The following is a 24,609-nucleotide window of genomic DNA, read 5'->3' on the forward strand; positions in this document are numbered from 1 at the left end:
GTGTATGAGTAACTTCACAAGTTGACCATAGTCTAGAGCGATGACATGCTCATCTACTCCCAGAACCTGGCAGAACGAAATGTTGCAGCTCGTCCGGTCTTCAATGATGAGCCCAAAAGAGGCCACTTCACAGAGCCGGCCCAAGGCTTAAGAGAACTGAGAGGCAGGACAAGATGGCGGGCTGGACTTGGTTAACTTTAGATTTTACACAAATCTCATTGTTTTGTTTTTCACCTAAAATAGTAATTAAAACATCCAAGATGTGTTTTGCCTCATCAAAATGTGGAATTTGATCAGCAAACTACTCATTCTAAGACAACTATGCCTTGGGCTAAATGACTTGGCTTCAAGTACGATGCCACACGATTCAGAAATGAAGGTACAGACTGCACAAACAGATAAACGACATGATGCATCTCATTTCACCACAACTAAAGGCAGCGACAAAAAAAAAGTCAAGCTCTCACGATGATGACATTTCTCATGCAACCCTTTAGCAAGCCTACATAGTATTTATGCCTAAAAGTCACTGCATGGGTAAATAAGAAACAAGCAACACACACACACACACATATATATATATATCCATGGGCCACTGTAAAGTAATATGGTTCTGTCATAACGTTTTGAATGAAAATCTGCATTTGGATAAGACACCTTTAGTATAGTTTTGATTTTAAGGCATAATAAAGATCAAATGCAAGTACGAGTGGATTTACATTGAAAATTTCAAACGCATCAAGAAAACCATGTGCTAAGGAAATTTCAAACCATTTGGAACGCACAGAGACGAGCTTTTGTGCAAAAATGAACTTAAAGGTGCCTTTAAAAAAGTGTCAAAGTACTTTTGAAAACAAAAAAGCAAACCCCCAATAGGTGGCAGCAAGAGGCCGCTTTATTTGAGTAAAGCATTGAACGATTCATTCAGCCAAAGAAGCCAATAGGATGAACGGACAGTTGAATCAATCCCTGAATCATCGACTCACCCGAGTCTTCTTGGCGAAGGCCTGAATCGTTCGTGCAGGGAAACGTCGCTGTGTATTATTCAGAGATGGCCAACTGTTCTGCTGTTTATTTTATTATACTTATCGCAATGATTTTACTACTACTATCAATAAAATTAATATTAATAATGATAATATTGCCGGAAGTTGTACAGCGCATGCGTCACGTGTTCATCATCAGCATCCATGACAACCGTCCTGTGGCTGTTGTTTGAATCTCGCTGTGTCGATTGGCATCTGATCTCTGCGTCCTCCGTGACAATTTTTCCAGATTATCGATATTATTGATCGTTGGATACGTCGATTGATCGCCTGCTGTTCCCATCACTCAGGTTTGACCCTTTTTATTACGCTGTGCTTTGTGTTTGTGTTCAGTATGTCTTGTGTTCACTACAGGTTCCAGAGTCGACTCACCTACGACTCGCTCCAGTTTGAAGGCCTCAACATCAGCGCGGGGGAGCTGAAGCGGCAGATCATGAGGAGCAAGAGGCTGAAGTTCTGCCAGCTGAAGATCAGCAACGCCCAGACTGATGAAGGTGAGTTGAGGAAAAGACACTTCAACTGTTCTACGCTAACATTAGATGCGTTACATCAGACACTTCTGGAAGCTGTAAGGTGGTGCTGATGCTGACATGTAGGGATGTTTTGGCTGTTTTAAAAGGCTAATGGCTCTCAAAGTATACCGTGCTCCATAATTATGTGCTGATTCTGATTTTATTTTGCTGTCAGAATACACAGATGATGCTCTCATCCCTAAAAACACGTCGGTCATCATCAGACGGATCCCTGCGGCGGGACTGAAGTCCTCAAACAGAAGATTTGTTGGGTAAGTGCTGTGAAATGAGCACACGCGTCCTCTGTTAGATGTTATATGAAGACTCCTGGTCTGTCCCTGGTGTTTTAGTCACACAAGCTCCTTTGTTTTGCAGACATCAAGCTGGACGCTGGCGTGAACCTTCACCTAGAGCTGATCCTTCACTCCTCTCACTGGAGCAGTTGTTGAAGGTATTGAACAAATGAATAGCACAATAGCAATGTAAAGCACACAATATACGCACACGCACTCAGCTTCTTAGGGAGATTTGAGATTGTTTGAAGGGTTGAGGGTGAAAAAGATTCAAATGTGCAAATGCCTGTGAAACAGACTGAGAATCTGGCTGAGGCAAAGGCGTCAGAGGAGGACAAGCTGAAAGCGGTGATGTACCAGTCCAGCCTGTGCTACTACTCCAGCAGGTGAGCGTTCAGACACTGACAGGTTTGCTTTGTGAGAGATGTCTGAGCTGATTCTCATGGTTCTGATGTTCACTAGTGAGGCCATGAGGCTGCTTGGGATCCCGGGACACCACATTAGGCACTGCCCCACTAATGTGGTAACTGGGTTTTCCAAGCTCACGGTTGCTGTGAACTTGAGCTCTTGTCCTCATCAGTCAGATTGTTTGCTCAGAGTTTGACTGTCACTCCTCAATTCACAGGGCAGCCGCTCCGCGCCGCACAAGCGCATCCGGAAGAGCACAGGGATTCCCCGCAGCTTCCTGTTGGAGGTGGACGACCCAGACCGAAAGGGAGTCATGATAGACGGCAGCGGCCGATACGTCATTCCCATCATAGACGCGTGAGTAAACTGTACTTGGCATAGCCGCATGTTCTAGTGTTTGTCCAAATCTCACATGATGTCTGCTTGTGTGTGTTTGCGCTCGATCTGTTCAGTGAGGCCTATGCTGCTGAGAAGAGAAAGAGGCCGTCCTTCTCCTGCCAGACCGAGCCTTTGCCCTCCTCGTCCTCAGCAGGTGCGGCATCTTCGGTCCGGGACGCCGGAGGGAAACGGTCCCGCTCCCCATCTTCACCAGAGACGCGCGGCGACCAGAAGAGACCACGTCGCTGAGAGACCTTCATCCAAGAGACCTGGAGCCGACGTGTAAATATTGTACATAGTTTATTAATAAAAGATAATAAAGATTATAGCCGCATGAACTGTGTGGACTGGTTAACCTTCACTCCAGCAGTGCAACACACACATACACACACACACACACACACACACACACACACACACACACACGAATGAATTCATAAACACAATATCATGAAGTTTTGCTTTAATTTAGGAAAAGAGAAACTCTTCTGGGCTAAAATCTGATGGGTTTTTTTCAGCGTTCTTACTTCAGTCTTTAATGTCAGGTGATCCTTCAAATGTCAGTGTAAAGTGTTGAGTACACTATTAGTGCTCAGTCGTGTTTTTCATAGTTACCAGTGCCGATGGAGTTTTTTGAAGCGTCATATTCTGCTGGAAACGTTTCATTTGAATGGTAATGTCCCATAAGCGGAGGTCTTGTGAGTAACTTCACAAGTCGGTCAAAGTCTACACCGGTGACAAGCTCATCTACTCCCAGAACCTGCTACTCTCTACCTACACGTTGTCAGCTGATGTTTCAAAACCTCAACACTCGCATACAGAACAGCCTCAGCGTCTGCACCACTTATCGGCACTAGCTGCAAGTCTACACCCCCTCTGTCCAGAAGTGAGCACAGCCTCTTGGTACCATCCCAGCAAGCATTTTTTTGGGGTGTTTAAAGGTGCCAACTGACCATCAAAAGTAAAAATGACTCATTTTATCTCATCCCAACAGGGAAACCACCAACAATAAAGAATGAGTTACTATCTGGTGTCATGGCTTTGCAATTAAAACAAGTTTAGTTATAATGGAGGTCATTGGGGGCAAAAAACAGCCACTTGAACAATATGAACAATACATAAGGGTTAAAAGTCTAATAGACGGCTTGGTTAAAACCAGGCTAAATCTAGGCTGTCAGTGAGTGTGCACCCCTAACCCCGCCTCTCACAGTGACCTCACTAGCTCCGCTGAGTGCTTTGTGTCTCAGATTGCATGCAAGTCTGCAGCCAGATACTGCTGGAAGCTAGTCATCAAATACACAGGAACGAATGACTACACGTGTCAATCTGTCTATTAAACTATCTAATCTGTCTAGTCAGTCTTTTATTATCTTTTATATGCAAAAATATTCATTCATAAAAACATATGTATATATGAACACTGGGTCAAATAGGGTCCGTGCATTTTAAATCTAATAACAAAATTAACCCAATGTTGGTTTTGTCCATATTTAAATGAACGTGTGTAAACGCACGCTTTGATCAAACCTTTTATTCCCCTTGATGATATTGTGCTTTTTTTTCCCCTCAATGCCCTCCAAAGTTTCAATGTTTGGCCGTGTCTGCCATATCTGTTTTGTTTAAAAAAAAAAAAAGGAATGCATCGGTTCCTGCATGTAGAATTCAGAAATCTCATGGCATTGAAAGAAAACTGGCAGCAGTTGAGTGCCGAGGTCAAAGGTCAGATGAGCAGGCATCACACCTGATAAACACCTGGGGCAACTGTACAGTAAAAAAAAAAAAAAAACAACAAGATTAAGAAATATTGCTTTAATTTGAGAGAGACAAAAAAAACTCTTCCGTGTTAAAATTTGATGTTCCTCCAGCGTTCTTACGTCAGTCTTTAATGTCAGGTGATCCTTCAAATGTCAGTGTAAATTGTTGAGTGTACCATTAGTGCTCAGTCGTGTTTTTCATAGTTACCAGTGCCGATGGAGTTTTTTTTTTTTAGAGCGTCATATTCTGCTGGAAAAGTTTCATTTTAATGGTAATATGCCATGAGCGGAGGTGTATGAGTAACTTCACAAGTTGACCATAGTCTAGAGCGATGACATGCTCATCTACTCCCAGAACCTGGCAGAACGAAATGTTGCAGCTCGTCCGGTCTTCAATGATGAGCCCAAAAGAGGCCACTTCACAGAGCCGGCCCAAGGCTTAAGAGAACTGAGAGGCAGGACAAGATGGCGGGCTGGACTTGGTTAACTTTAGATTTTACACAAATCTCATTGTTTTGTTTTTCACCTAAAATAGTAATTAAAACATCCAAGATGTGTTTTGCCTCATCAAAATGTGGAATTTGATCAGCAAACTACTCATTCTAAGACAACTATGCCTTGGGCTAAATGACTTGGCTTCAAGTACGATGCCACACGATTCAGAAATGAAGGTACAGACTGCACAAACAGATAAACGACATGATGCATCTCATTTCACCACAACTAAAGGCAGCGACAAAAAAAAAGTCAAGCTCTCACGATGATGACATTTCTCATGCAACCCTTTAGCAAGCCTACATAGTATTTATGCCTAAAAGTCACTGCATGGGTAAATAAGAAACAAGCAACACACACACACACACATATATATATATATCCATGGGCCACTGTAAAGTAATATGGTTCTGTCATAACGTTTTGAATGAAAATCTGCATTTGGATAAGACACCTTTAGTATAGTTTTGATTTTAAGGCATAATAAAGATCAAATGCAAGTACGAGTGGATTTACATTGAAAATTTCAAACGCATCAAGAAAACCATGTGCTAAGGAAATTTCAAACCATTTGGAACGCACAGAGACGAGCTTTTGTGCACAAATGAACTTAAAGGTGCCTTTAAAAAAGTGTCAAAGTACTTTTGAAAACAAAAAAGCAAACCCCCAATAGGTGGCAGCAAGAGGCCGCTTTATTTGAGTAAAGCATTGAACGATTCATTCAGCCAAAGAAGCCAATAGGATGAACGGACAGTTGAATCAATCCCTGAATCATCGACTCACCCGAGTCTTCTTGGCGAAGGCCTGAATCGTTCGTGCAGGGAAACGTCGCTGTGTATTATTCAGAGATGGCCAACTGTTCTGCTGTTTATTTTATTATACTTATCGCAATGATTTTACTACTACTATCAATAAAATTAATATTAATAATGATAATATTGCCGGAAGTTGTACAGCGCATGCGTCACGTGTTCATCATCAGCATCCATGACAACCGTCCTGTGGCTGTTGTTTGAATCTCGCTGTGTCGATTGGCATCTGATCTCTGCGTCCTCCGTGACAATTTTTCCAGATTATCGATATTATTGATCGTTGGATACGTCGATTGATCGCCTGCTGTTCCCATCACTCAGGTTTGACCCTTTTTATTACGCTGTGCTTTGTGTTTGTGTTCAGTATGTCTTGTGTTCACTACAGGTTCCAGAGTCGACTCACCTACGACTCGCTCCAGTTTGAAGGCCTCAACATCAGCGCGGGGGAGCTGAAGCGGCAGATCATGAGGAGCAAGAGGCTGAAGTTCTGCCAGCTGAAGATCAGCAACGCCCAGACTGATGAAGGTGAGTTGAGGAAAAGACACTTCAACTGTTCTACGCTAACATTAGATGCGTTACATCAGACACTTCTGGAAGCTGTAAGGTGGTGCTGATGCTGACATGTAGGGATGTTTTGGCTGTTTTAAAAGGCTAATGGCTCTCAAAGTATACCGTGCTCCATAATTATGTGCTGATTCTGATTTTATTTTGCTGTCAGAATACACAGATGATGCTCTCATCCCTAAAAACACGTCGGTCATCATCAGACGGATCCCTGCGGCGGGACTGAAGTCCTCAAACAGAAGATTTGTTGGGTAAGTGCTGTGAAATGAGCACACGCGTCCTCTGTTAGATGTTATATGAAGACTCCTGGTCTGTCCCTGGTGTTTTAGTCACACAAGCTCCTTTGTTTTGCAGACATCAAGCTGGACGCTGGCGTGAACCTTCACCTAGAGCTGATCCTTCACTCCTCTCACTGGAGCAGTTGTTGAAGGTATTGAACAAATGAATAGCACAATAGCAATGTAAAGCACACAATATACGCACACGCACTCAGCTTCTTAGGGAGATTTGAGATTGTTTGAAGGGTTGAGGGTGAAAAAGATTCAAATGTGCAAATGCCTGTGAAACAGACTGAGAATCTGGCTGAGGCAAAGGCGTCAGAGGAGGACAAGCTGAAAGCGGTGATGTACCAGTCCAGCCTGTGCTACTACTCCAGCAGGTGAGCGTTCAGACACTGACAGGTTTGCTTTGTGAGAGATGTCTGAGCTGATTCTCATGGTTCTGATGTTCACTAGTGAGGCCATGAGGCTGCTTGGGATCCCGGGACACCACATTAGGCACTGCCCCACTAATGTGGTAACTGGGTTTTCCAAGCTCACGGTTGCTGTGAACTTGAGCTCTTGTCCTCATCAGTCAGATTGTTTGCTCAGAGTTTGACTGTCACTCCTCAATTCACAGGGCAGCCGCTCCGCGCCGCACAAGCGCATCCGGAAGAGCACAGGGATTCCCCGCAGCTTCCTGTTGGAGGTGGACGACCCAGACCGAAAGGGAGTCATGATAGACGGCAGCGGCCGATACGTCATTCCCATCATAGACGCGTGAGTAAACTGTACTTGGCATAGCCGCATGTTCTAGTGTTTGTCCAAATCTCACATGATGTCTGCTTGTGTGTGTTTGCGCTCGATCTGTTCAGTGAGGCCTATGCTGCTGAGAAGAGAAAGAGGCCGTCCTTCTCCTGCCAGACCGAGCCTTTGCCCTCCTCGTCCTCAGCAGGTGCGGCATCTTCGGTCCGGGACGCCGGAGGGAAACGGTCCCGCTCCCCATCTTCACCAGAGACGCGCGGCGACCAGAAGAGACCACGTCGCTGAGAGACCTTCATCCAAGAGACCTGGAGCCGACGTGTAAATATTGTACATAGTTTATTAATAAAAGATAATAAAGATTATAGCCGCATGAACTGTGTGGACTGGTTAACCTTCACTCCAGCAGTGCAACACACACACACACACACACACACACACACACACACACGAATGAATTCATAAACACAATATCATGAAGTTTTGCTTTAATTTAGGAAAAGAGAAACTCTTCTGGGCTAAAATCTGATGGGTTTTTTTCAGCGTTCTTACTTCAGTCTTTAATGTCAGGTGATCCTTCAAATGTCAGTGTAAAGTGTTGAGTACACTATTAGTGCTCAGTCGTGTTTTTCATAGTTACCAGTGCCGATGGAGTTTTTTGAAGCGTCATATTCTGCTGGAAACGTTTCATTTGAATGGTAATGTCCCATAAGCGGAGGTCTTGTGAGTAACTTCACAAGTCGGTCAAAGTCTACACCGGTGACAAGCTCATCTACTCCCAGAACCTGCTACTCTCTACCTACACGTTGTCAGCTGATGTTTCAAAACCTCAACACTCGCATACAGAACAGCCTCAGCGTCTGCACCACTTATCGGCACTAGCTGCAAGTCTACACCCCCTCTGTCCAGAAGTGAGCACAGCCTCTTGGTACCATCCCAGCAAGCATTTTTTTGGGGTGTTTAAAGGTGCCAACTGACCATCAAAAGTAAAAATGACTCATTTTATCTCATCCCAACAGGGAAACCACCAACAATAAAGAATGAGTTACTATCTGGTGTCATGGCTTTGCAATTAAAACAAGTTTAGTTATAATGGAGGTCATTGGGGGCAAAAAACAGCCACTTGAACAATATGAACAATACATAAGGGTTAAAAGTCTAATAGACGGCTTGGTTAAAACCAGGCTAAATCTAGGCTGTCAGTGAGTGTGCACCCCTAACCCCGCCTCTCACAGTGACCTCACTAGCTCCGCTGAGTGCTTTGTGTCTCAGATTGCATGCAAGTCTGCAGCCAGATACTGCTGGAAGCTAGTCATCAAATACACAGGAACGAATGACTACACGTGTCAATCTGTCTATTAAACTATCTAATCTGTCTAGTCAGTCTTTTATTATCTTTTATATGCAAAAATATTCATTCATAAAAACATATGTATATATGAACACTGGGTCAAATAGGGTCCGTGCATTTTAAATCTAATAACAAAATTAACCCAATGTTGGTTTTGTCCATATTTAAATGAACGTGTGTAAACGCACGCTTTGATCAAACCTTTTATTCCCCTTGATGATATTGTGCTTTTTTTTCCCCTCAATGCCCTCCAAAGTTTCAATGTTTGGCCGTGTCTGCCATATCTGTTTTGTTTAAAAAAAAAAAAAGGAATGCATCGGTTCCTGCATGTAGAATTCAGAAATCTCATGGCATTGAAAGAAAACTGGCAGCAGTTGAGTGCCGAGGTCAAAGGTCAGATGAGCAGGCATCACACCTGATAAACACCTGGGGCAACTGTACAGTAAAAAAAAAAAAAAAACAACAAGATTAAGAAATATTGCTTTAATTTGAGAGAGACAAAAAAAACTCTTCCGTGTTAAAATTTGATGTTCCTCCAGCGTTCTTACGTCAGTCTTTAATGTCAGGTGATCCTTCAAATGTCAGTGTAAATTGTTGAGTGTACCATTAGTGCTCAGTCGTGTTTTTCATAGTTACCAGTGCCGATGGAGTTTTTTTTTTTTAGAGCGTCATATTCTGCTGGAAAAGTTTCATTTTAATGGTAATATGCCATGAGCGGAGGTGTATGAGTAACTTCACAAGTTGACCATAGTCTAGAGCGATGACATGCTCATCTACTCCCAGAACCTGGCAGAACGAAATGTTGCAGCTCGTCCGGTCTTCAATGATGAGCCCAAAAGAGGCCACTTCACAGAGCCGGCCCAAGGCTTAAGAGAACTGAGAGGCAGGACAAGATGGCGGGCTGGACTTGGTTAACTTTAGATTTTACACAAATCTCATTGTTTTGTTTTTCACCTAAAATAGTAATTAAAACATCCAAGATGTGTTTTGCCTCATCAAAATGTGGAATTTGATCAGCAAACTACTCATTCTAAGACAACTATGCCTTGGGCTAAATGACTTGGCTTCAAGTACGATGCCACACGATTCAGAAATGAAGGTACAGACTGCACAAACAGATAAACGACATGATGCATCTCATTTCACCACAACTAAAGGCAGCGACAAAAAAAAAGTCAAGCTCTCACGATGATGACATTTCTCATGCAACCCTTTAGCAAGCCTACATAGTATTTATGCCTAAAAGTCACTGCATGGGTAAATAAGAAACAAGCAACACACACACACACACATATATATATATATCCATGGGCCACTGTAAAGTAATATGGTTCTGTCATAACGTTTTGAATGAAAATCTGCATTTGGATAAGACACCTTTAGTATAGTTTTGATTTTAAGGCATAATAAAGATCAAATGCAAGTACGAGTGGATTTACATTGAAAATTTCAAACGCATCAAGAAAACCATGTGCTAAGGAAATTTCAAACCATTTGGAACGCACAGAGACGAGCTTTTGTGCAAAAATGAACTTAAAGGTGCCTTTAAAAAAGTGTCAAAGTACTTTTGAAAACAAAAAAGCAAACCCCCAATAGGTGGCAGCAAGAGGCCGCTTTATTTGAGTAAAGCATTGAACGATTCATTCAGCCAAAGAAGCCAATAGGATGAACGGACAGTTGAATCAATCCCTGAATCATCAGGTGCGTTCGACTTCATGCAGCGCTGCGCAGATCGATCGAAATCTGTCTTAAAGCGGTGCATGCTGGTTAGAAATCTTGTCCGGATTGATGCTGCGCCGACGCCATGTGACTGTCACATGTGGCATCAAAGTACCGCGACAGCGCTCCGAGATCAGACGGCAAACTCAGACCGTGCAGCTTCTGAAGATCGACTGCAGGAGCTCTGATGACGACACCGATATTACACGATTGGCCGAGTTCACCACATGACAACAAACACGTGTATTTCGGGTTTATAATTGGACAAATTTCAATTCAAAAGTTTCAAAACAAACAATTCACTTTTCACACCCTCTCTATCCTGTACACATCTTGCTTATTAAAAGACTACAAATATTTTACTACAGTAATCATCTTTTGTTAAATAATCTGGTTATAAAGGTTAGCTTGTTTGCGCAGGTTTATTTTTAACTTTTTTATACAGACTATTTACTGCATTCATCCCCATGAACTATTTTATTAAATAATTATAAAATGGTTTTATTATTATAATATAAATATCTATTTTATTTCCTGTCTAGCAGTTTAAAGGCTACCTGCTCTTTCTTGGAAACTTCTACATAGCTCACTTATTTTACCTTTTGTTCTTTTCAACACAATCTTTTTGAATTAAAATGCTTTTTTGAAAATTCATTCATTATCCAAAATGATGTCATTTATTAAGACCTAATCAAAACACCTTGTTTTGCTTTCTACATTGGAAATTTTCCTATCTATAAATGTACATATATGTAAACCCTTTTTTAGCATATTCAAACAAGAAGTATTAGCCTAAAGGTTGATGTTTAACTCCTAGAATTTATGCGTATTGCTTTGTATTTAATAGACCTGTTCGTTTTTATGTTTATATTAACCTCTCATTTCCTCTTATTTCTCTCATGCATTTGTTATATATTTTATTCATAATTCTCTCTTATTGTTTAAAAAGGAACAACAGTTTGTAGAAACTGTATTCTGTTTTATTTGTAAATGTTTTGTTGTTATAAATTAAAATAACAAAAAAATTATGATGACGCCATGTAATCGGTCATCATGACTGCAGCAACTTTGAGTCCCGAAGTGTCCAGCTGTCCGTCTTGACGGCTCCGTTTTCAACTTCTCCCCCGCCTGCGCTCGGCTAATCTCGTTGATCACCGGCTGCAGCTGAGCTTCATGTCGAACGCACCTATTGACTCACCCGAGTCTTCTTGGCGAAGGCCTGAATCGTTCGTGCAGGGAAACGTCGCTGTGTATTATTCAGAGATGGCCAACTGTTCTGCTGTTTATTTTATTATACTTATCGCAATGATTTTACTACTACTATCAATAAAATTAATATTAATAATGATAATATTGCCGGAAGTTGTACAGCGCATGCGTCACGTGTTCATCATCAGCATCCATGACAACCGTCCTGTGGCTGTTGTTTGAATCTCGCTGTGTCGATTGGCATCTGATCTCTGCGTCCTCCGTGACAATTTTTCCAGATTATCGATATTATTGATCGTTGGATACGTCGATTGATCGCCTGCTGTTCCCATCACTCAGGTTTGACCCTTTTTATTACGCTGTGCTTTGTGTTTGTGTTCAGTATGTCTTGTGTTCACTACAGGTTCCAGAGTCGACTCACCTACGACTCGCTCCAGTTTGAAGGCCTCAACATCAGCGCGGGGGAGCTGAAGCGGCAGATCATGAGGAGCAAGAGGCTGAAGTTCTGCCAGCTGAAGATCAGCAACGCCCAGACTGATGAAGGTGAGTTGAGGAAAAGACACTTCAACTGTTCTACGCTAACATTAGATGCGTTACATCAGACACTTCTGGAAGCTGTAAGGTGGTGCTGATGCTGACATGTAGGGATGTTTTGGCTGTTTTAAAAGGCTAATGGCTCTCAAAGTATACCGTGCTCCATAATTATGTGCTGATTCTGATTTTATTTTGCTGTCAGAATACACAGATGATGCTCTCATCCCTAAAAACACGTCGGTCATCATCAGACGGATCCCTGCGGCGGGACTGAAGTCCTCAAACAGAAGATTTGTTGGGTAAGTGCTGTGAAATGAGCACACGCGTCCTCTGTTAGATGTTATATGAAGACTCCTGGTCTGTCCCTGGTGTTTTAGTCACACAAGCTCCTTTGTTTTGCAGACATCAAGCTGGACGCTGGCGTGAACCTTCACCTAGAGCTGATCCTTCACTCCTCTCACTGGAGCAGTTGTTGAAGGTATTGAACAAATGAATAGCACAATAGCAATGTAAAGCACACAATATACGCACACGCACTCAGCTTCTTAGGGAGATTTGAGATTGTTTGAAGGGTTGAGGGTGAAAAAGATTCAAATGTGCAAATGCCTGTGAAACAGACTGAGAATCTGGCTGAGGCAAAGGCGTCAGAGGAGGACAAGCTGAAAGCGGTGATGTACCAGTCCAGCCTGTGCTACTACTCCAGCAGGTGAGCGTTCAGACACTGACAGGTTTGCTTTGTGAGAGATGTCTGAGCTGATTCTCATGGTTCTGATGTTCACTAGTGAGGCCATGAGGCTGCTTGGGATCCCGGGACACCACATTAGGCACTGCCCCACTAATGTGGTAACTGGGTTTTCCAAGCTCACGGTTGCTGTGAACTTGAGCTCTTGTCCTCATCAGTCAGATTGTTTGCTCAGAGTTTGACTGTCACTCCTCAATTCACAGGGCAGCCGCTCCGCGCCGCACAAGCGCATCCGGAAGAGCACAGGGATTCCCCGCAGCTTCCTGTTGGAGGTGGACGACCCAGACCGAAAGGGAGTCATGATAGACGGCAGCGGCCGATACGTCATTCCCATCATAGACGCGTGAGTAAACTGTACTTGGCATAGCCGCATGTTCTAGTGTTTGTCCAAATCTCACATGATGTCTGCTTGTGTGTGTTTGCGCTCGATCTGTTCAGTGAGGCCTATGCTGCTGAGAAGAGAAAGAGGCCGTCCTTCTCCTGCCAGACCGAGCCTTTGCCCTCCTCGTCCTCAGCAGGTGCGGCATCTTCGGTCCGGGACGCCGGAGGGAAACGGTCCCGCTCCCCATCTTCACCAGAGACGCGCGGCGACCAGAAGAGACCACGTCGCTGAGAGACCTTCATCCAAGAGACCTGGAGCCGACGTGTAAATATTGTACATAGTTTATTAATAAAAGATAATAAAGATTATAGCCGCATGAACTGTGTGGACTGGTTAACCTTCACTCCAGCAGTGCAACACACACACACACACACACACACACACACACACACACGAATGAATTCATAAACACAATATCATGAAGTTTTGCTTTAATTTAGGAAAAGAGAAACTCTTCTGGGCTAAAATCTGATGGGTTTTTTTCAGCGTTCTTACTTCAGTCTTTAATGTCAGGTGATCCTTCAAATGTCAGTGTAAAGTGTTGAGTACACTATTAGTGCTCAGTCGTGTTTTTCATAGTTACCAGTGCCGATGGAGTTTTTTGAAGCGTCATATTCTGCTGGAAACGTTTCATTTGAATGGTAATGTCCCATAAGCGGAGGTCTTGTGAGTAACTTCACAAGTCGGTCAAAGTCTACACCGGTGACAAGCTCATCTACTCCCAGAACCTGCTACTCTCTACCTACACGTTGTCAGCTGATGTTTCAAAACCTCAACACTCGCATACAGAACAGCCTCAGCGTCTGCACCACTTATCGGCACTAGCTGCAAGTCTACACCCCCTCTGTCCAGAAGTGAGCACAGCCTCTTGGTACCATCCCAGCAAGCATTTTTTTGGGGTGTTTAAAGGTGCCAACTGACCATCAAAAGTAAAAATGACTCATTTTATCTCATCCCAACAGGGAAACCACCAACAATAAAGAATGAGTTACTATCTGGTGTCATGGCTTTGCAATTAAAACAAGTTTAGTTATAATGGAGGTCATTGGGGGCAAAAAACAGCCACTTGAACAATATGAACAATACATAAGGGTTAAAAGTCTAATAGACGGCTTGGTTAAAACCAGGCTAAATCTAGGCTGTCAGTGAGTGTGCACCCCTAACCCCGCCTCTCACAGTGACCTCACTAGCTCCGCTGAGTGCTTTGTGTCTCAGATTGCATGCAAGTCTGCAGCCAGATACTGCTGGAAGCTAGTCATCAAATACACAGGAACGAATGACTACACGTGTCAATCTGTCTATTAAACTATCTAATCTGTCTAGTCAGTCTTTTATTATCTTTTATATGCAAAAATATTCATTCATAAAAACATATGTATATATGAACACTGGGTCAAATAGGGTCCGTGCATTTTAAATCTAATAACAAAATTAACCCAATGTTGGTTTTGTCCATATTTAAATGAACGTGTGTAAACGCACGCTTTGATCAAACCTTTTATTCCCCTTGATGATATTGTGCTTTTTTTTCCCCTCAATGCCCTCCAAAGTTTCAATGTTTGGCCGTGTCTGCCATATCTGTTTTGTTTAAAAAAAAAAAAAGGAATGCATCGGTTCCTGCATGTAGAATTCAGAAATCTCATGGCATTGAAAGAAAACTGGCAGCAGTTGAGTGCCGAGGTCAAAGGTCAGATGAGCAGGCATCACACCTGATAAACACCTGGGGCAACTGTACAGTAAAAAAAAAAAAAAACAACAAGATTAAGAAATATTGCTTTAATTTGAGAGAGACAAAAAAAACTCTTCCGTGTTAAAATTTGATGTTCCTCCAGCGTTCTTACGTCAGTCTTTAATGTCAGGTGATCCTTCAAATGTCAGTGTAAATTGTTGAGTGTACCATTAGTGCTCAGTCGTGTTTTTCATAGTTACCAGTGCCGATGGAGTTTTTTTTTTTTAGAGCGTCATATTCTGCTGGAAAAGTTTCATTTTAATGGTAATATGCCATGAGCGGAGGTGTATGAGTAACTTCACAAGTTGACCATAGTCTAGAGCGATGACATGCTCATCTACTCCCAGAACCTGGCAGAACGAAATGTTGCAGCTCGTCCGGTCTTCAATGATGAGCCCAAAAGAGGCCACTTCACAGAGCCGGCCCAAGGCTTAAGAGAACTGAGAGGCAGGACAAGATGGCGGGCTGGACTTGGTTAACTTTAGATTTTACACAAATCTCATTGTTTTGTTTTTCACCTAAAATAGTAATTAAAACATCCAAGATGTGTTTTGCCTCATCAAAATGTGGAATTTGATCAGCAAACTACTCATTCTAAGACAACTATGCCTTGGGCTAAATTACTTGGCTTCAAGTACGATGCCACACGATTCAGAAATGAAGGTACAGACTGCACAAACAGATAAACGACATGATGCATCTCATTTCACCACAACTAAAGGCAGCGACAAAAAAAAAGTCAAGCTCTCACGATGATGACATTTCTCATGCAACCCTTTAGCAAGCCTACATAGTATTTATGCCTAAAAGTCACTGCATGGGTAAATAAGAAACAAGCAACACACACACACACATATATATATATATATATATATATATATATATATATATATATCCATGGGCCACTGTAAAGTAATATGGTTCTGTCATAACGTTTTGAATGAAAATCTGCATTTGGATAAGACACCTTTAGTATAGTTTTGATTTTAAGGCATAATAAAGATCAAATGCAAGTACGAGTGGATTTACATTGAAAATTTCAAACGCATCAAGAAAACCATGTGCTAAGGAAATTTCAAACCATTTGGAACGCACAGAGACGAGCTTTTGTGCACAAATGAACTTAAAGGTGCCTTTAAAAAAGTGTCAAAGTACTTTTGAAAACAAAAAAGCAAACCCCCAATAGGTGGCAGCAAGAGGCCGCTTTATTTGAGTAAAGCATTGAACGATTCATTCAGCCAAAGAAGCCAATAGGATGAACGGACAGTTGAATCAATCCCTGAATCATCGACTCACCCGAGTCTTCTTGGCGAAGGCCTGAATCGTTCGTGCAGGGAAACGTCGCTGTGTATTATTCAGAGATGGCCAACTGTTCTGCTGTTTATTTTATTATACTTATCGCAATGATTTTACTACTACTATCAATAAAATTAATATTAATAATGATAATATTGCCGGAAGTTGTACAGCGCATGCGTCACGTGTTCATCATCAGCATCCATGACAACCGTCCTGTGGCTGTTGTTTGAATCTCGCTGTGTCGATTGGCATCTGATCTCTGCGTCCTCCGTGACAATTTTTCCAGATTATCGATATTATTGATCGTTGGATACGTCGATTGATCGCCTGCTGTTCCCATCACTCAGGTTTGACCCTTTTTATTACGCTGTGCTTTGTGTTTGTGTTCAGTATGTCTTGTGTTCACTACAGGTTCCAGAGTCGACTCACCTACGACTCGCTCCAGTTTGAAGGCCTCAACATCAGCGCGGGGGAGCTGAAGCGGCAGATCATGAGGAGCAAGAGGCTGAAGTTCTGCCAGCTGAAGATCAGCAACGCCCAGACTGATGAAGGTGAGTTGAGGAAAAGACACTTCAACTGTTCTACGCTAACATTAGATGCGTTACATCAGACACTTCTGGAAGCTGTAAGGTGGTGCTGATGCTGACATGTAGGGATGTTTTGGCTGTTTTAAAAGGCTAATGGCTCTCAAAGTATACCGTGCTCCATAATTATGTGCTGATTCTGATTTTATTTTGCTGTCAGAATACACAGATGATGCTCTCATCCCTAAAAACACGTCGGTCATCATCAGACGGATCCCTGCGGCGGGACTGAAGTCCTCAAACAGAAGATTTGTTGGGTAAGTGCTGTGAAATGAGCACACGCGTCCTCTGTTAGATGTTATATGAAGACTCCTGGTCTGTCCCTGGTGTTTTAGTCACACAAGCTCCTTTGTTTTGCAGACATCAAGCTGGACGCTGGCGTGAACCTTCACCTAGAGCTGATCCTTCACTCCTCTCACTGGAGCAGTTGTTGAAGGTATTGAACAAATGAATAGCACAATAGCAATGTAAAGCACACAATATACGCACACGCACTCAGCTTCTTAGGGAGATTTGAGATTGTTTGAAGGGTTGAGGGTGAAAAAGATTCAAATGTGCAAATGCCTGTGAAACAGACTGAGAATCTGGCTGAGGCAAAGGCGTCAGAGGAGGACAAGCTGAAAGCGGTGATGTACCAGTCCAGCCTGTGCTACTACTCCAGCAGGTGAGCGTTCAGACACTGACAGGTTTGCTTTGTGAGAGATGTCTGAGCTGATTCTCATGGTTCTGATGTTCACTAGTGAGGCCATGAGGCTGCTTGGGATCCCGGGACACCACATTAGGCACTGCCCCACTAATGTGGTAACTGGGTTTTCCAAGCTCACGGTTGCTGTGAACTTGAGCTCTTGTCCTCATCAGTCAGATTGTTTGCTCAGAGTTTGACTGTCACTCCTCAATTCACAGGGCAGCCGCTCCGCGCCGCACAAGCGCATCCGGAAGAGCACAGGGATTCCCCGCAGCTTCCTGTTGGAGGTGGACGACCCAGACCGAAAGGGAGTCATGATAGACGGCAGCGGCCGATACGTCATTCCCATCATAGACGCGTGAGTAAACTGTACTTGGCATAGCCGCATGTTCTAGTGTTTGTCCAAATCTCACATGATGTCTGCTTGTGTGTGTTTGCGCTCGATCTGTTCAGTGAGGCCTATGCTGCTGAGAAGAGAAAGAGGCCGTCCTTCTCCTGCCAGACCGAGCCTTTGCCCTCCTCGTCCTCAGCAGGTGCGGCATCTTCGGTCCGGGACGCCGGAGGGAAACGGTCCCGCTCCCCATCTTCACCAGAGACGCGCGGCGACCAGAAGAGACCACGTCGCTGAGAGACCTTCATCCAAGAGACCTGGAGCCGACGTGTAAATATTGTACATAGTTTATTAATAAAAATAATAAAGATTATAGCCGCATGAACTGTGTGGACTGGTTAACCTTCACTCCAGCAGTGCAACACACACATACACACACACACACACACACACACACGAATGAATTCATAAACACAATATCATGAAGTTTTGCTTTAATTTAGGAAAAGAGAAACTCTTCTGGGCTAAAATCTGATGGGTTTTTTTCAGCGTTCTTACTTCAGTCTTTAATGTCAGGTGATCCTTCAAATGTCAGTGTAAAGTGTTGAGTACACTATTAGTGCTCAGTCGTGTTTTTCATAGTTACCAGTGCCGATGGAGTTTTTTGAAGCGTCATATTCTGCTGGAAACGTTTCATTTGAATGGTAATGTCCCATAAGCGGAGGTCTTGTGAGTAACTTCACAAGTCGGTCAAAGTCTACACCGGTGACAAGCTCATCTACTCCCAGAACCTGCTACTCTCTACCTACACGTTGTCAGCTGATGTTTCAAAACCTCAACACTCGCATACAGAACAGCCTCAGCGTCTGCACCACTTATCGGCACTAGCTGCAAGTCTACACCCCCTCTGTCCAGAAGTGAGCACAGCCTCTTGGTACCATCCCAGCAAGCATTTTTTTGGGGTGTTTAAAGGTGCCAACTGACCATCAAAAGTAAAAATGACTCATTTTATCTCATCCCAACAGGGAAACCACCAACAATAAAGAATGAGTTACTATCTGGTGTCATGGCTTTGCAATTAAAACAAGTTTAGTTATAATGGAGGTCATTGGGGGCAAAAAACAGCCACTTGAACAATATGAACAATACATAAGGGTTAAAAGTCTAATAGACGGCTTGGTTAAAACCAGGCTAAATCTAGGCTGTCAGTGAGTGTGCACCCCTAACCCCGCCTCTCACAGTGACCTCACTAGCTCCGCTGAGTGCTTTGTGTCTCAGATTGCATGCAAGTCTGCAGCCAGATACTGCTGGAAGCTAGTCATCAAATACACAGGAACGAATGACTACACGTGTCAATCTGTCTATTAAACTATCTAATCTGTCTAGTCAGTCTTTTATTATCTTTTATATGCAAAAATATTCATTCATAAAAACATATGTATATATGAACACTGGGTCAAATAGGGTCCGTGCATTTTAAATCTAATAACAAAATTAACCCAATGTTGGTTTTGTCCATATTTAAATGAACGTGTGTAAACGCACGCTTTGATCAAACCTTTTATTCCCCTTGATGATATTGTGCTTTTTTTTCCCCTCAATGCCCTCCAAAGTTTCAATGTTTGGCCGTGTCTGCCATATCTGTTTTGTTTAAAAAAAAAAAAAAGGAATGCATCGGTTCCTGCATGTAGAATTCAGAAATCTCATGGCATTGAAAGAAAACTGGCAGCAGTTGAGTGCCGAGGTCAAAGGTCAGATGAGCAGGCATCACACCTGATAAACACCTGGGGCAACTGTACAGTAAAAAAAAAAAAAAACAACAAGATTAAGAAATATTGCTTTAATTTGAGAGAGACAAAAAAAACTCTTCCGTGTTAAAATTTGATGTTCCTCCAGCGTTCTTATGTCAGTCTTTAATGTCAGGTGATCCTTCAAATGTCAGTGTAAATTGTTGAGTGTACCATTAGTGCTCAGTCGTGTTTTTCATAGTTACCAGTGCCGATGGAGTTTTTTTTTTTAGAGCGTCATATTCTGCTGGAAAAGTTTCATTTTAATGGTAATATGCCATGAGCGGAGGTGTATGAGTAACTTCACAAGTTGACCATAGTCTAGAGCGATGACATGCTCATCTACTCCCAGAACCTGGCAGAACGAAATGTTGCAGCTCGTCCGGTCTTCAATGATGAGCCCAAAAGAGGCCACTTCACAGAGCCGGCCCAAGGCTTAAGAGAACTGAGAGGCAGGACAAGATGGCGGGCTGGACTTGGTTAACTTTAGATTTTACACAAATCTCATTGTTTTGTTTTTCACCTAAAATAGTAATTAAAACATCCAAGATGTGTTTTGCCTCATCAAAATGTGGAATTTGATCAGCAAACTACTCATTCTAAGACAACTATGCCTTGGGCTAAATGACTTGGCTTCAAGTACGATGCCACACGATTCAGAAATGAAGGTACAGACTGCACAAACAGATAAACGACATGATGCATCTCATTTCACCACAACTAAAGGCAGCGACAAAAAAAAAGTCAAGCTCTCACGATGATGACATTTCTCATGCAACCCTTTAGCAAGCCTACATAGTATTTATGCCTAAAAGTCACTGCATGGGTAAATAAGAAACAAGCAACACACACACACACATATATATATATATATATATATATATATATATATATCCATGGGCCACTGTAAAGTAATATGGTTCTGTCATAACGTTTTGAATGAAAATCTGCATTTGGATAAGACACCTTTAGTATAGTTTTGATTTTAAGGCATAATAAAGATCAAATGCAAGTACGAGTGGATTTACATTGAAAATTTCAAACGCATCAAGAAAACCATGTGCTAAGGAAATTTCAAACCATTTGGAACGCACAGAGACGAGCTTTTGTGCAAAAATGAACTTAAAGGTGCCTTTAAAAAAGTGTCAAAGTACTTTTGAAAACAAAAAAGCAAACCCCCAATAGGTGGCAGCAAGAGGCCGCTTTATTTGAGTAAAGCATTGAACGATTCATTCAGCCAAAGAAGCCAATAGGATGAACGGACAGTTGAATCAATCCCTGAATCATCGACTCACCCGAGTCTTCTTGGCGAAGGCCTGAATCGTTCGTGCAGGGAAACGTCGCTGTGTATTATTCAGAGATGGCCAACTGTTCTGCTGTTTATTTTATTATACTTATCGCAATGATTTTACTACTACTATCAATAAAATTAATATTAATAATGATAATATTGCCGGAAGTTGTACAGCGCATGCGTCACGTGTTCATCATCAGCATCCATGACAACCGTCCTGTGGCTGTTGTTTGAATCTCGCTGTGTCGATTGGCATCTGATCTCTGCGTCCTCCGTGACAATTTTTCCAGATTATCGATATTATTGATCGTTGGATACGTCGATTGATCGCCTGCTGTTCCCATCACTCAGGTTTGACCCTTTTTATTACGCTGTGCTTTGTGTTTGTGTTCAGTATGTCTTGTGTTCACTACAGGTTCCAGAGTCGACTCACCTACGACTCGCTCCAGTTTGAAGGCCTCAACATCAGCGCGGGGGAGCTGAAGCGGCAGATCATGAGGAGCAAGAGGCTGAAGTTCTGCCAGCTGAAGATCAGCAACGCCCAGACTGATGAAGGTGAGTTGAGGAAAAGACACTTCAACTGTTCTACGCTAACATTAGATGCGTTACATCAGACACTTCTGGAAGCTGTAAGGTGGTGCTGATGCTGACATGTAGGGATGTTTTGGCTGTTTTAAAAGGCTAATGGCTCTCAAAGTATACCGTGCTCCATAATTATGTGCTGATTCTGATTTTATTTTGCTGTCAGAATACACAGATGATGCTCTCATCCCTAAAAACACGTCGGTCATCATCAGACGGATCCCTGCGGCGGGACTGAAGTCCTCAAACAGAAGATTTGTTGGGTAAGTGCTGTGAAATGAGCACACGCGTCCTCTGTTAGATGTTATATGAAGACTCCTGGTCTGTCCCTGGTGTTTTAGTCACACAAGCTCCTTTGTTTTGCAGACATCAAGCTGGACGCTGGCGTGAACCTTCACCTAGAGCTGATCCTTCACTCCTCTCACTGGAGCAGTTGTTGAAGGTATTGAACAAATGAATAGCACAATAGCAATGTAAAGCACACAATATACGCACACGCACTCAGCTTCTTAGGGAGATTTGAGATTGTTTGAAGGGTTGAGGGTGAAAAAGATTCAAATGTGCAAATGCCTGTGAAACAGACTGAGAATCTGGCTGAGGCAAAGGCGTCAGAGGAGGACAAGCTGAAAGCGGTGATGTACCAGTCCAGCCTGTGCTACTACTCCAGCAGGTGAGCGTTCAGACACTGACAGGTTTGCTTTGTGAGAGATGTCTGAGCTGATTCTCATGGTTCTGATGTTCACTAGTGAGGCCATGAGGCTGCTTGGGATCCCGGGACACCACATTAGGCACTGCCCCACTAATGTGGTAACTGGGTTTTCCAAGCTCACGGTTGCTGTGAACTTGAGCTCTTGTCCTCATCAGTCAGATTGTTTGCTCAGAGTTTGACTGTCACTCCTCAATTCACAGGGCAGCCGCTCCGCGCCGCACAAGCGCATCCGGAAGAGCACAGGGATTCCCCGCAGCTTCCTGTTGGAGGTGGACGACCCAGACCGAAAGGGAGTCATGATAGACGGCAGCGGCCGATACGTCATTCCCATCATAGACGCGTGAGTAAACTGTACTTGGCATAGCCGCATGTTCTAGTGTTTGTCCAAATCTCACATGATGTCTGCTTGTGTGTGTTTGCGCTCGATCTGTTCAGTGAGGCCTATGCTGCTGAGAAGAGAAAGAGGCCGTCCTTCTCCTGCCAGACCGAGCCTTTGCCCTCCTCGTCCTCAGCAGGTGCGGCATCTTCGGTCCGGGACGCCGGAGGGAAACGGTCCCGCTCCCCATCTTCACCAGAGACGCGCGGCGACCAGAAGAGACCACGTCGCTGAGAGACCTTCATCCAAGAGACCTGGAGCCGACGTGTAAATATTGTACATAGTTTATTAATAAAAGATAATAAAGATTATAGCCGCATGAACTGTGTGGACTGGTTAACCTTCACTCCAGCAGTGCAACACACACATACACACACACACACACACACACACACACACACACACACACACGAATGAATTCATAAACACAATATCATGAAGTTTTGCTTTAATTTAGGAAAAGAGAAACTCTTCTGGGCTAAAATCTGATGGGTTTTTTTCAGCGTTCTTACTTCAGTCTTTAATGTCAGGTGATCCTTCAAATGTCAGTGTAAAGTGTTGAGTACACTATTAGTGCTCAGTCGTGTTTTTCATAGTTACCAGTGCCGATGGAGTTTTTTGAAGCGTCATATTCTGCTGGAAACGTTTCATTTGAATGGTAATGTCCCATAAGCGGAGGTCTTGTGAGTAACTTCACAAGTCGGTCAAAGTCTACACCGGTGACAAGCTCATCTACTCCCAGAACCTGCTACTCTCTACCTACACGTTGTCAGCTGATGTTTCAAAACCTCAACACTCGCATACAGAACAGCCTCAGCGTCTGCACCACTTATCGGCACTAGCTGCAAGTCTACACCCCCTCTGTCCAGAAGTGAGCACAGCCTCTTGGTACCATCCCAGCAAGCATTTTTTTGGGGTGTTTAAAGGTGCCAACTGACCATCAAAAGTAAAAATGACTCATTTTATCTCATCCCAACAGGGAAACCACCAACAATAAAGAATGAGTTACTATCTGGTGTCATGGCTTTGCAATTAAAACAAGTTTAGTTATAATGGAGGTCATTGGGGGCAAAAAACAGCCACTTGAACAATATGAACAATACATAAGGGTTAAAAGTCTAATAGACGGCTTGGTTAAAACCAGGCTAAATCTAGGCTGTCAGTGAGTGTGCACCCCTAACCCCGCCTCTCACAGTGACCTCACTAGCTCCGCTGAGTGCTTTGTGTCTCAGATTGCATGCAAGTCTGCAGCCAGATACTGCTGGAAGCTAGTCATCAAATACACAGGAACGAATGACTACACGTGTCAATCTGTCTATTAAACTATCTAATCTGTCTAGTCAGTCTTTTATTATCTTTTATATGCAAAAATATTCATTCATAAAAACATATGTATATATGAACACTGGGTCAAATAGGGTCCGTGCATTTTAAATCTAATAACAAAATTAACCCAATGTTGGTTTTGTCCATATTTAAATGAACGTGTGTAAACGCACGCTTTGATCAAACCTTTTATTCCCCTTGATGATATTGTGCTTTTTTTTCCCCCTCAATGCCCTCCAAAGTTTCAATGTTTGGCCGTGTCTGCCATATCTGTTTTGTTTAAAAAAAAAAAAAGGAATGCATCGGTTCCTGCATGTAGAATTCAGAAATCTCATGGCATTGAAAGAAAACTGGCAGCAGTTGAGTGCCGAGGTCAAAGGTCAGATGAGCAGGCATCACACCTGATAAACACCTGGGGCAACTGTACAGTAAAAAAAAAAAAAAACAACAAGATTAAGAAATATTGCTTTAATTTGAGAGAGACAAAAAAAACTCTTCCGTGTTAAAATTTGATGTTCCTCCAGCGTTCTTACGTCAGTCTTTAATGTCAGGTGATCCTTCAAATGTCAGTGTAAATTGTTGAGTGTACCATTAGTGCTCAGTCGTGTTTTTCATAGTTACCAGTGCCGATGGAGTTTTTTTTTTTTAGAGCGTCATATTCTGCTGGAAAAGTTTCATTTTAATGGTAA

The 24,609-nt window shown here is 42.8% G+C and overlaps 5 protein-coding genes across 11 annotated transcripts; all 5 read left to right on the forward strand.

Annotated features, from left to right (window-relative positions):
* Positions 1-589: 589 nt before the first annotated feature.
* Positions 590-2,971, forward strand: LOC141375544 (E3 ubiquitin-protein ligase RBBP6-like). Of its 2 annotated transcripts, XM_073909949.1 has the most exons (7): positions 608-1,540; positions 1,734-1,830; positions 1,934-2,009; positions 2,149-2,237; positions 2,314-2,374; positions 2,477-2,616; positions 2,712-2,971. In XM_073909949.1, the coding sequence occupies exons 1-7, from the start codon at positions 1,381-1,383 to the stop codon at positions 2,884-2,886; spliced, it is 798 nt and encodes a 265-aa protein (XP_073766050.1). In that variant the 5' UTR covers positions 608-1,380; the 3' UTR covers positions 2,887-2,971. The 2 variants fall into 2 exon arrangements, with proteins under 2 accessions (XP_073766053.1, XP_073766050.1); XM_073909952.1 differs by lacking the exon at positions 2,314-2,374 and having other exon boundaries at positions 590-1,540.
* Positions 2,972-4,571: 1,600 nt separating this feature from the next.
* Positions 4,572-7,663, forward strand: LOC141375543 (E3 ubiquitin-protein ligase RBBP6-like). 2 transcript variants are annotated; one of them, XM_073909947.1, is made up of 7 exons: positions 5,634-6,223; positions 6,417-6,513; positions 6,617-6,692; positions 6,832-6,920; positions 6,997-7,057; positions 7,160-7,299; positions 7,395-7,656. In XM_073909947.1, exons 1-7 carry the CDS (start codon positions 6,064-6,066, stop codon positions 7,567-7,569), a joined length of 798 nt encoding a protein of 265 aa, XP_073766048.1. In that variant the 5' UTR covers positions 5,634-6,063; the 3' UTR covers positions 7,570-7,656. The 2 variants fall into 2 exon arrangements, with proteins under 2 accessions (XP_073766049.1, XP_073766048.1); XM_073909948.1 differs by lacking the exon at positions 6,997-7,057 and having other exon boundaries at positions 4,572-6,223; positions 7,395-7,663.
* Positions 7,664-10,894: 3,231 nt separating this feature from the next.
* Positions 10,895-13,534, forward strand: LOC141375542 (E3 ubiquitin-protein ligase RBBP6-like). Of its 2 annotated transcripts, XM_073909945.1 has the most exons (7): positions 11,543-12,103; positions 12,297-12,393; positions 12,497-12,572; positions 12,712-12,800; positions 12,877-12,937; positions 13,040-13,179; positions 13,275-13,534. In XM_073909945.1, exons 1-7 carry the CDS (start codon positions 11,944-11,946, stop codon positions 13,447-13,449), a joined length of 798 nt encoding a protein of 265 aa, XP_073766046.1. In that variant the 5' UTR covers positions 11,543-11,943; the 3' UTR covers positions 13,450-13,534. The 2 variants fall into 2 exon arrangements, with proteins under 2 accessions (XP_073766047.1, XP_073766046.1); XM_073909946.1 differs by lacking the exon at positions 12,877-12,937 and having other exon boundaries at positions 10,895-12,103.
* A 2,384-nt stretch (positions 13,535-15,918) lies between these two features.
* LOC141375545 (E3 ubiquitin-protein ligase RBBP6-like) lies at positions 15,919-18,214 on the forward strand. 3 transcript variants are annotated; one of them, XM_073909953.1, is made up of 7 exons: positions 16,256-16,797; positions 16,991-17,087; positions 17,191-17,266; positions 17,406-17,494; positions 17,571-17,631; positions 17,734-17,873; positions 17,969-18,214. In XM_073909953.1, exons 1-7 carry the CDS (start codon positions 16,638-16,640, stop codon positions 18,141-18,143), a joined length of 798 nt encoding a protein of 265 aa, XP_073766054.1. In that variant the 5' UTR covers positions 16,256-16,637; the 3' UTR covers positions 18,144-18,214. The 3 variants fall into 3 exon arrangements, with proteins under 3 accessions (XP_073766055.1, XP_073766054.1, XP_073766056.1); XM_073909955.1 differs by having other exon boundaries at positions 16,435-16,895; XM_073909954.1 differs by lacking the exon at positions 17,571-17,631 and having other exon boundaries at positions 15,919-16,797.
* Positions 18,215-20,082: 1,868 nt separating this feature from the next.
* On the forward strand, positions 20,083-22,913 carry LOC141375546 (E3 ubiquitin-protein ligase RBBP6-like). 2 transcript variants are annotated; one of them, XM_073909956.1, is made up of 7 exons: positions 20,550-21,482; positions 21,676-21,772; positions 21,876-21,951; positions 22,091-22,179; positions 22,256-22,316; positions 22,419-22,558; positions 22,654-22,913. In XM_073909956.1, the coding sequence occupies exons 1-7, from the start codon at positions 21,323-21,325 to the stop codon at positions 22,826-22,828; spliced, it is 798 nt and encodes a 265-aa protein (XP_073766057.1). In that variant the 5' UTR covers positions 20,550-21,322; the 3' UTR covers positions 22,829-22,913. The 2 variants fall into 2 exon arrangements, with proteins under 2 accessions (XP_073766058.1, XP_073766057.1); XM_073909957.1 differs by lacking the exon at positions 22,256-22,316 and having other exon boundaries at positions 20,083-21,482.
* Positions 22,914-24,609: the final 1,696 nt, after the last annotated feature.

Source organism: Danio rerio, chromosome 8, assembly GCF_049306965.1.
Source record: "Danio rerio strain Tuebingen ecotype United States chromosome 8, GRCz12tu, whole genome shotgun sequence".
Classification (NCBI taxonomy): Eukaryota; Metazoa; Chordata; class Actinopteri; order Cypriniformes; family Danionidae; genus Danio; species Danio rerio.

Bases quoted from the DNA above. Each gene is read 5' to 3' on its own strand.
- LOC141375544 (XM_073909949.1), top strand. From the start codon at position 1,381: ATGTCTTGTGTTCACTACAGGTTCCAGAGTCGACTCACCTACGACTCG. The intron at 2,375-2,476 runs GTAACTGGGTTT...CTCAATTCACAG, and splicing joins GGCACTGCCCCACTAATGTG to GGCAGCCGCTCCGCGCCGCA. The intron at 2,617-2,711 runs GTGAGTAAACTG...CGATCTGTTCAG, and splicing joins GTCATTCCCATCATAGACGC to TGAGGCCTATGCTGCTGAGA.
- LOC141375543 (XM_073909947.1), top strand. From the start codon at position 6,064: ATGTCTTGTGTTCACTACAGGTTCCAGAGTCGACTCACCTACGACTCG. The intron at 7,058-7,159 runs GTAACTGGGTTT...CTCAATTCACAG, and splicing joins GGCACTGCCCCACTAATGTG to GGCAGCCGCTCCGCGCCGCA. The intron at 7,300-7,394 runs GTGAGTAAACTG...CGATCTGTTCAG, and splicing joins GTCATTCCCATCATAGACGC to TGAGGCCTATGCTGCTGAGA.
- LOC141375542 (XM_073909945.1), top strand. From the start codon at position 11,944: ATGTCTTGTGTTCACTACAGGTTCCAGAGTCGACTCACCTACGACTCG. The intron at 12,938-13,039 runs GTAACTGGGTTT...CTCAATTCACAG, and splicing joins GGCACTGCCCCACTAATGTG to GGCAGCCGCTCCGCGCCGCA. The intron at 13,180-13,274 runs GTGAGTAAACTG...CGATCTGTTCAG, and splicing joins GTCATTCCCATCATAGACGC to TGAGGCCTATGCTGCTGAGA.
- LOC141375545 (XM_073909953.1), top strand. From the start codon at position 16,638: ATGTCTTGTGTTCACTACAGGTTCCAGAGTCGACTCACCTACGACTCG. The intron at 16,798-16,990 runs GTGAGTTGAGGA...TTTTGCTGTCAG, and splicing joins CAACGCCCAGACTGATGAAG to AATACACAGATGATGCTCTC. The intron at 17,267-17,405 runs GTATTGAACAAA...CCTGTGAAACAG, and splicing joins CACTGGAGCAGTTGTTGAAG to ACTGAGAATCTGGCTGAGGC.
- LOC141375546 (XM_073909956.1), top strand. From the start codon at position 21,323: ATGTCTTGTGTTCACTACAGGTTCCAGAGTCGACTCACCTACGACTCG. The intron at 22,317-22,418 runs GTAACTGGGTTT...CTCAATTCACAG, and splicing joins GGCACTGCCCCACTAATGTG to GGCAGCCGCTCCGCGCCGCA. The intron at 22,559-22,653 runs GTGAGTAAACTG...CGATCTGTTCAG, and splicing joins GTCATTCCCATCATAGACGC to TGAGGCCTATGCTGCTGAGA.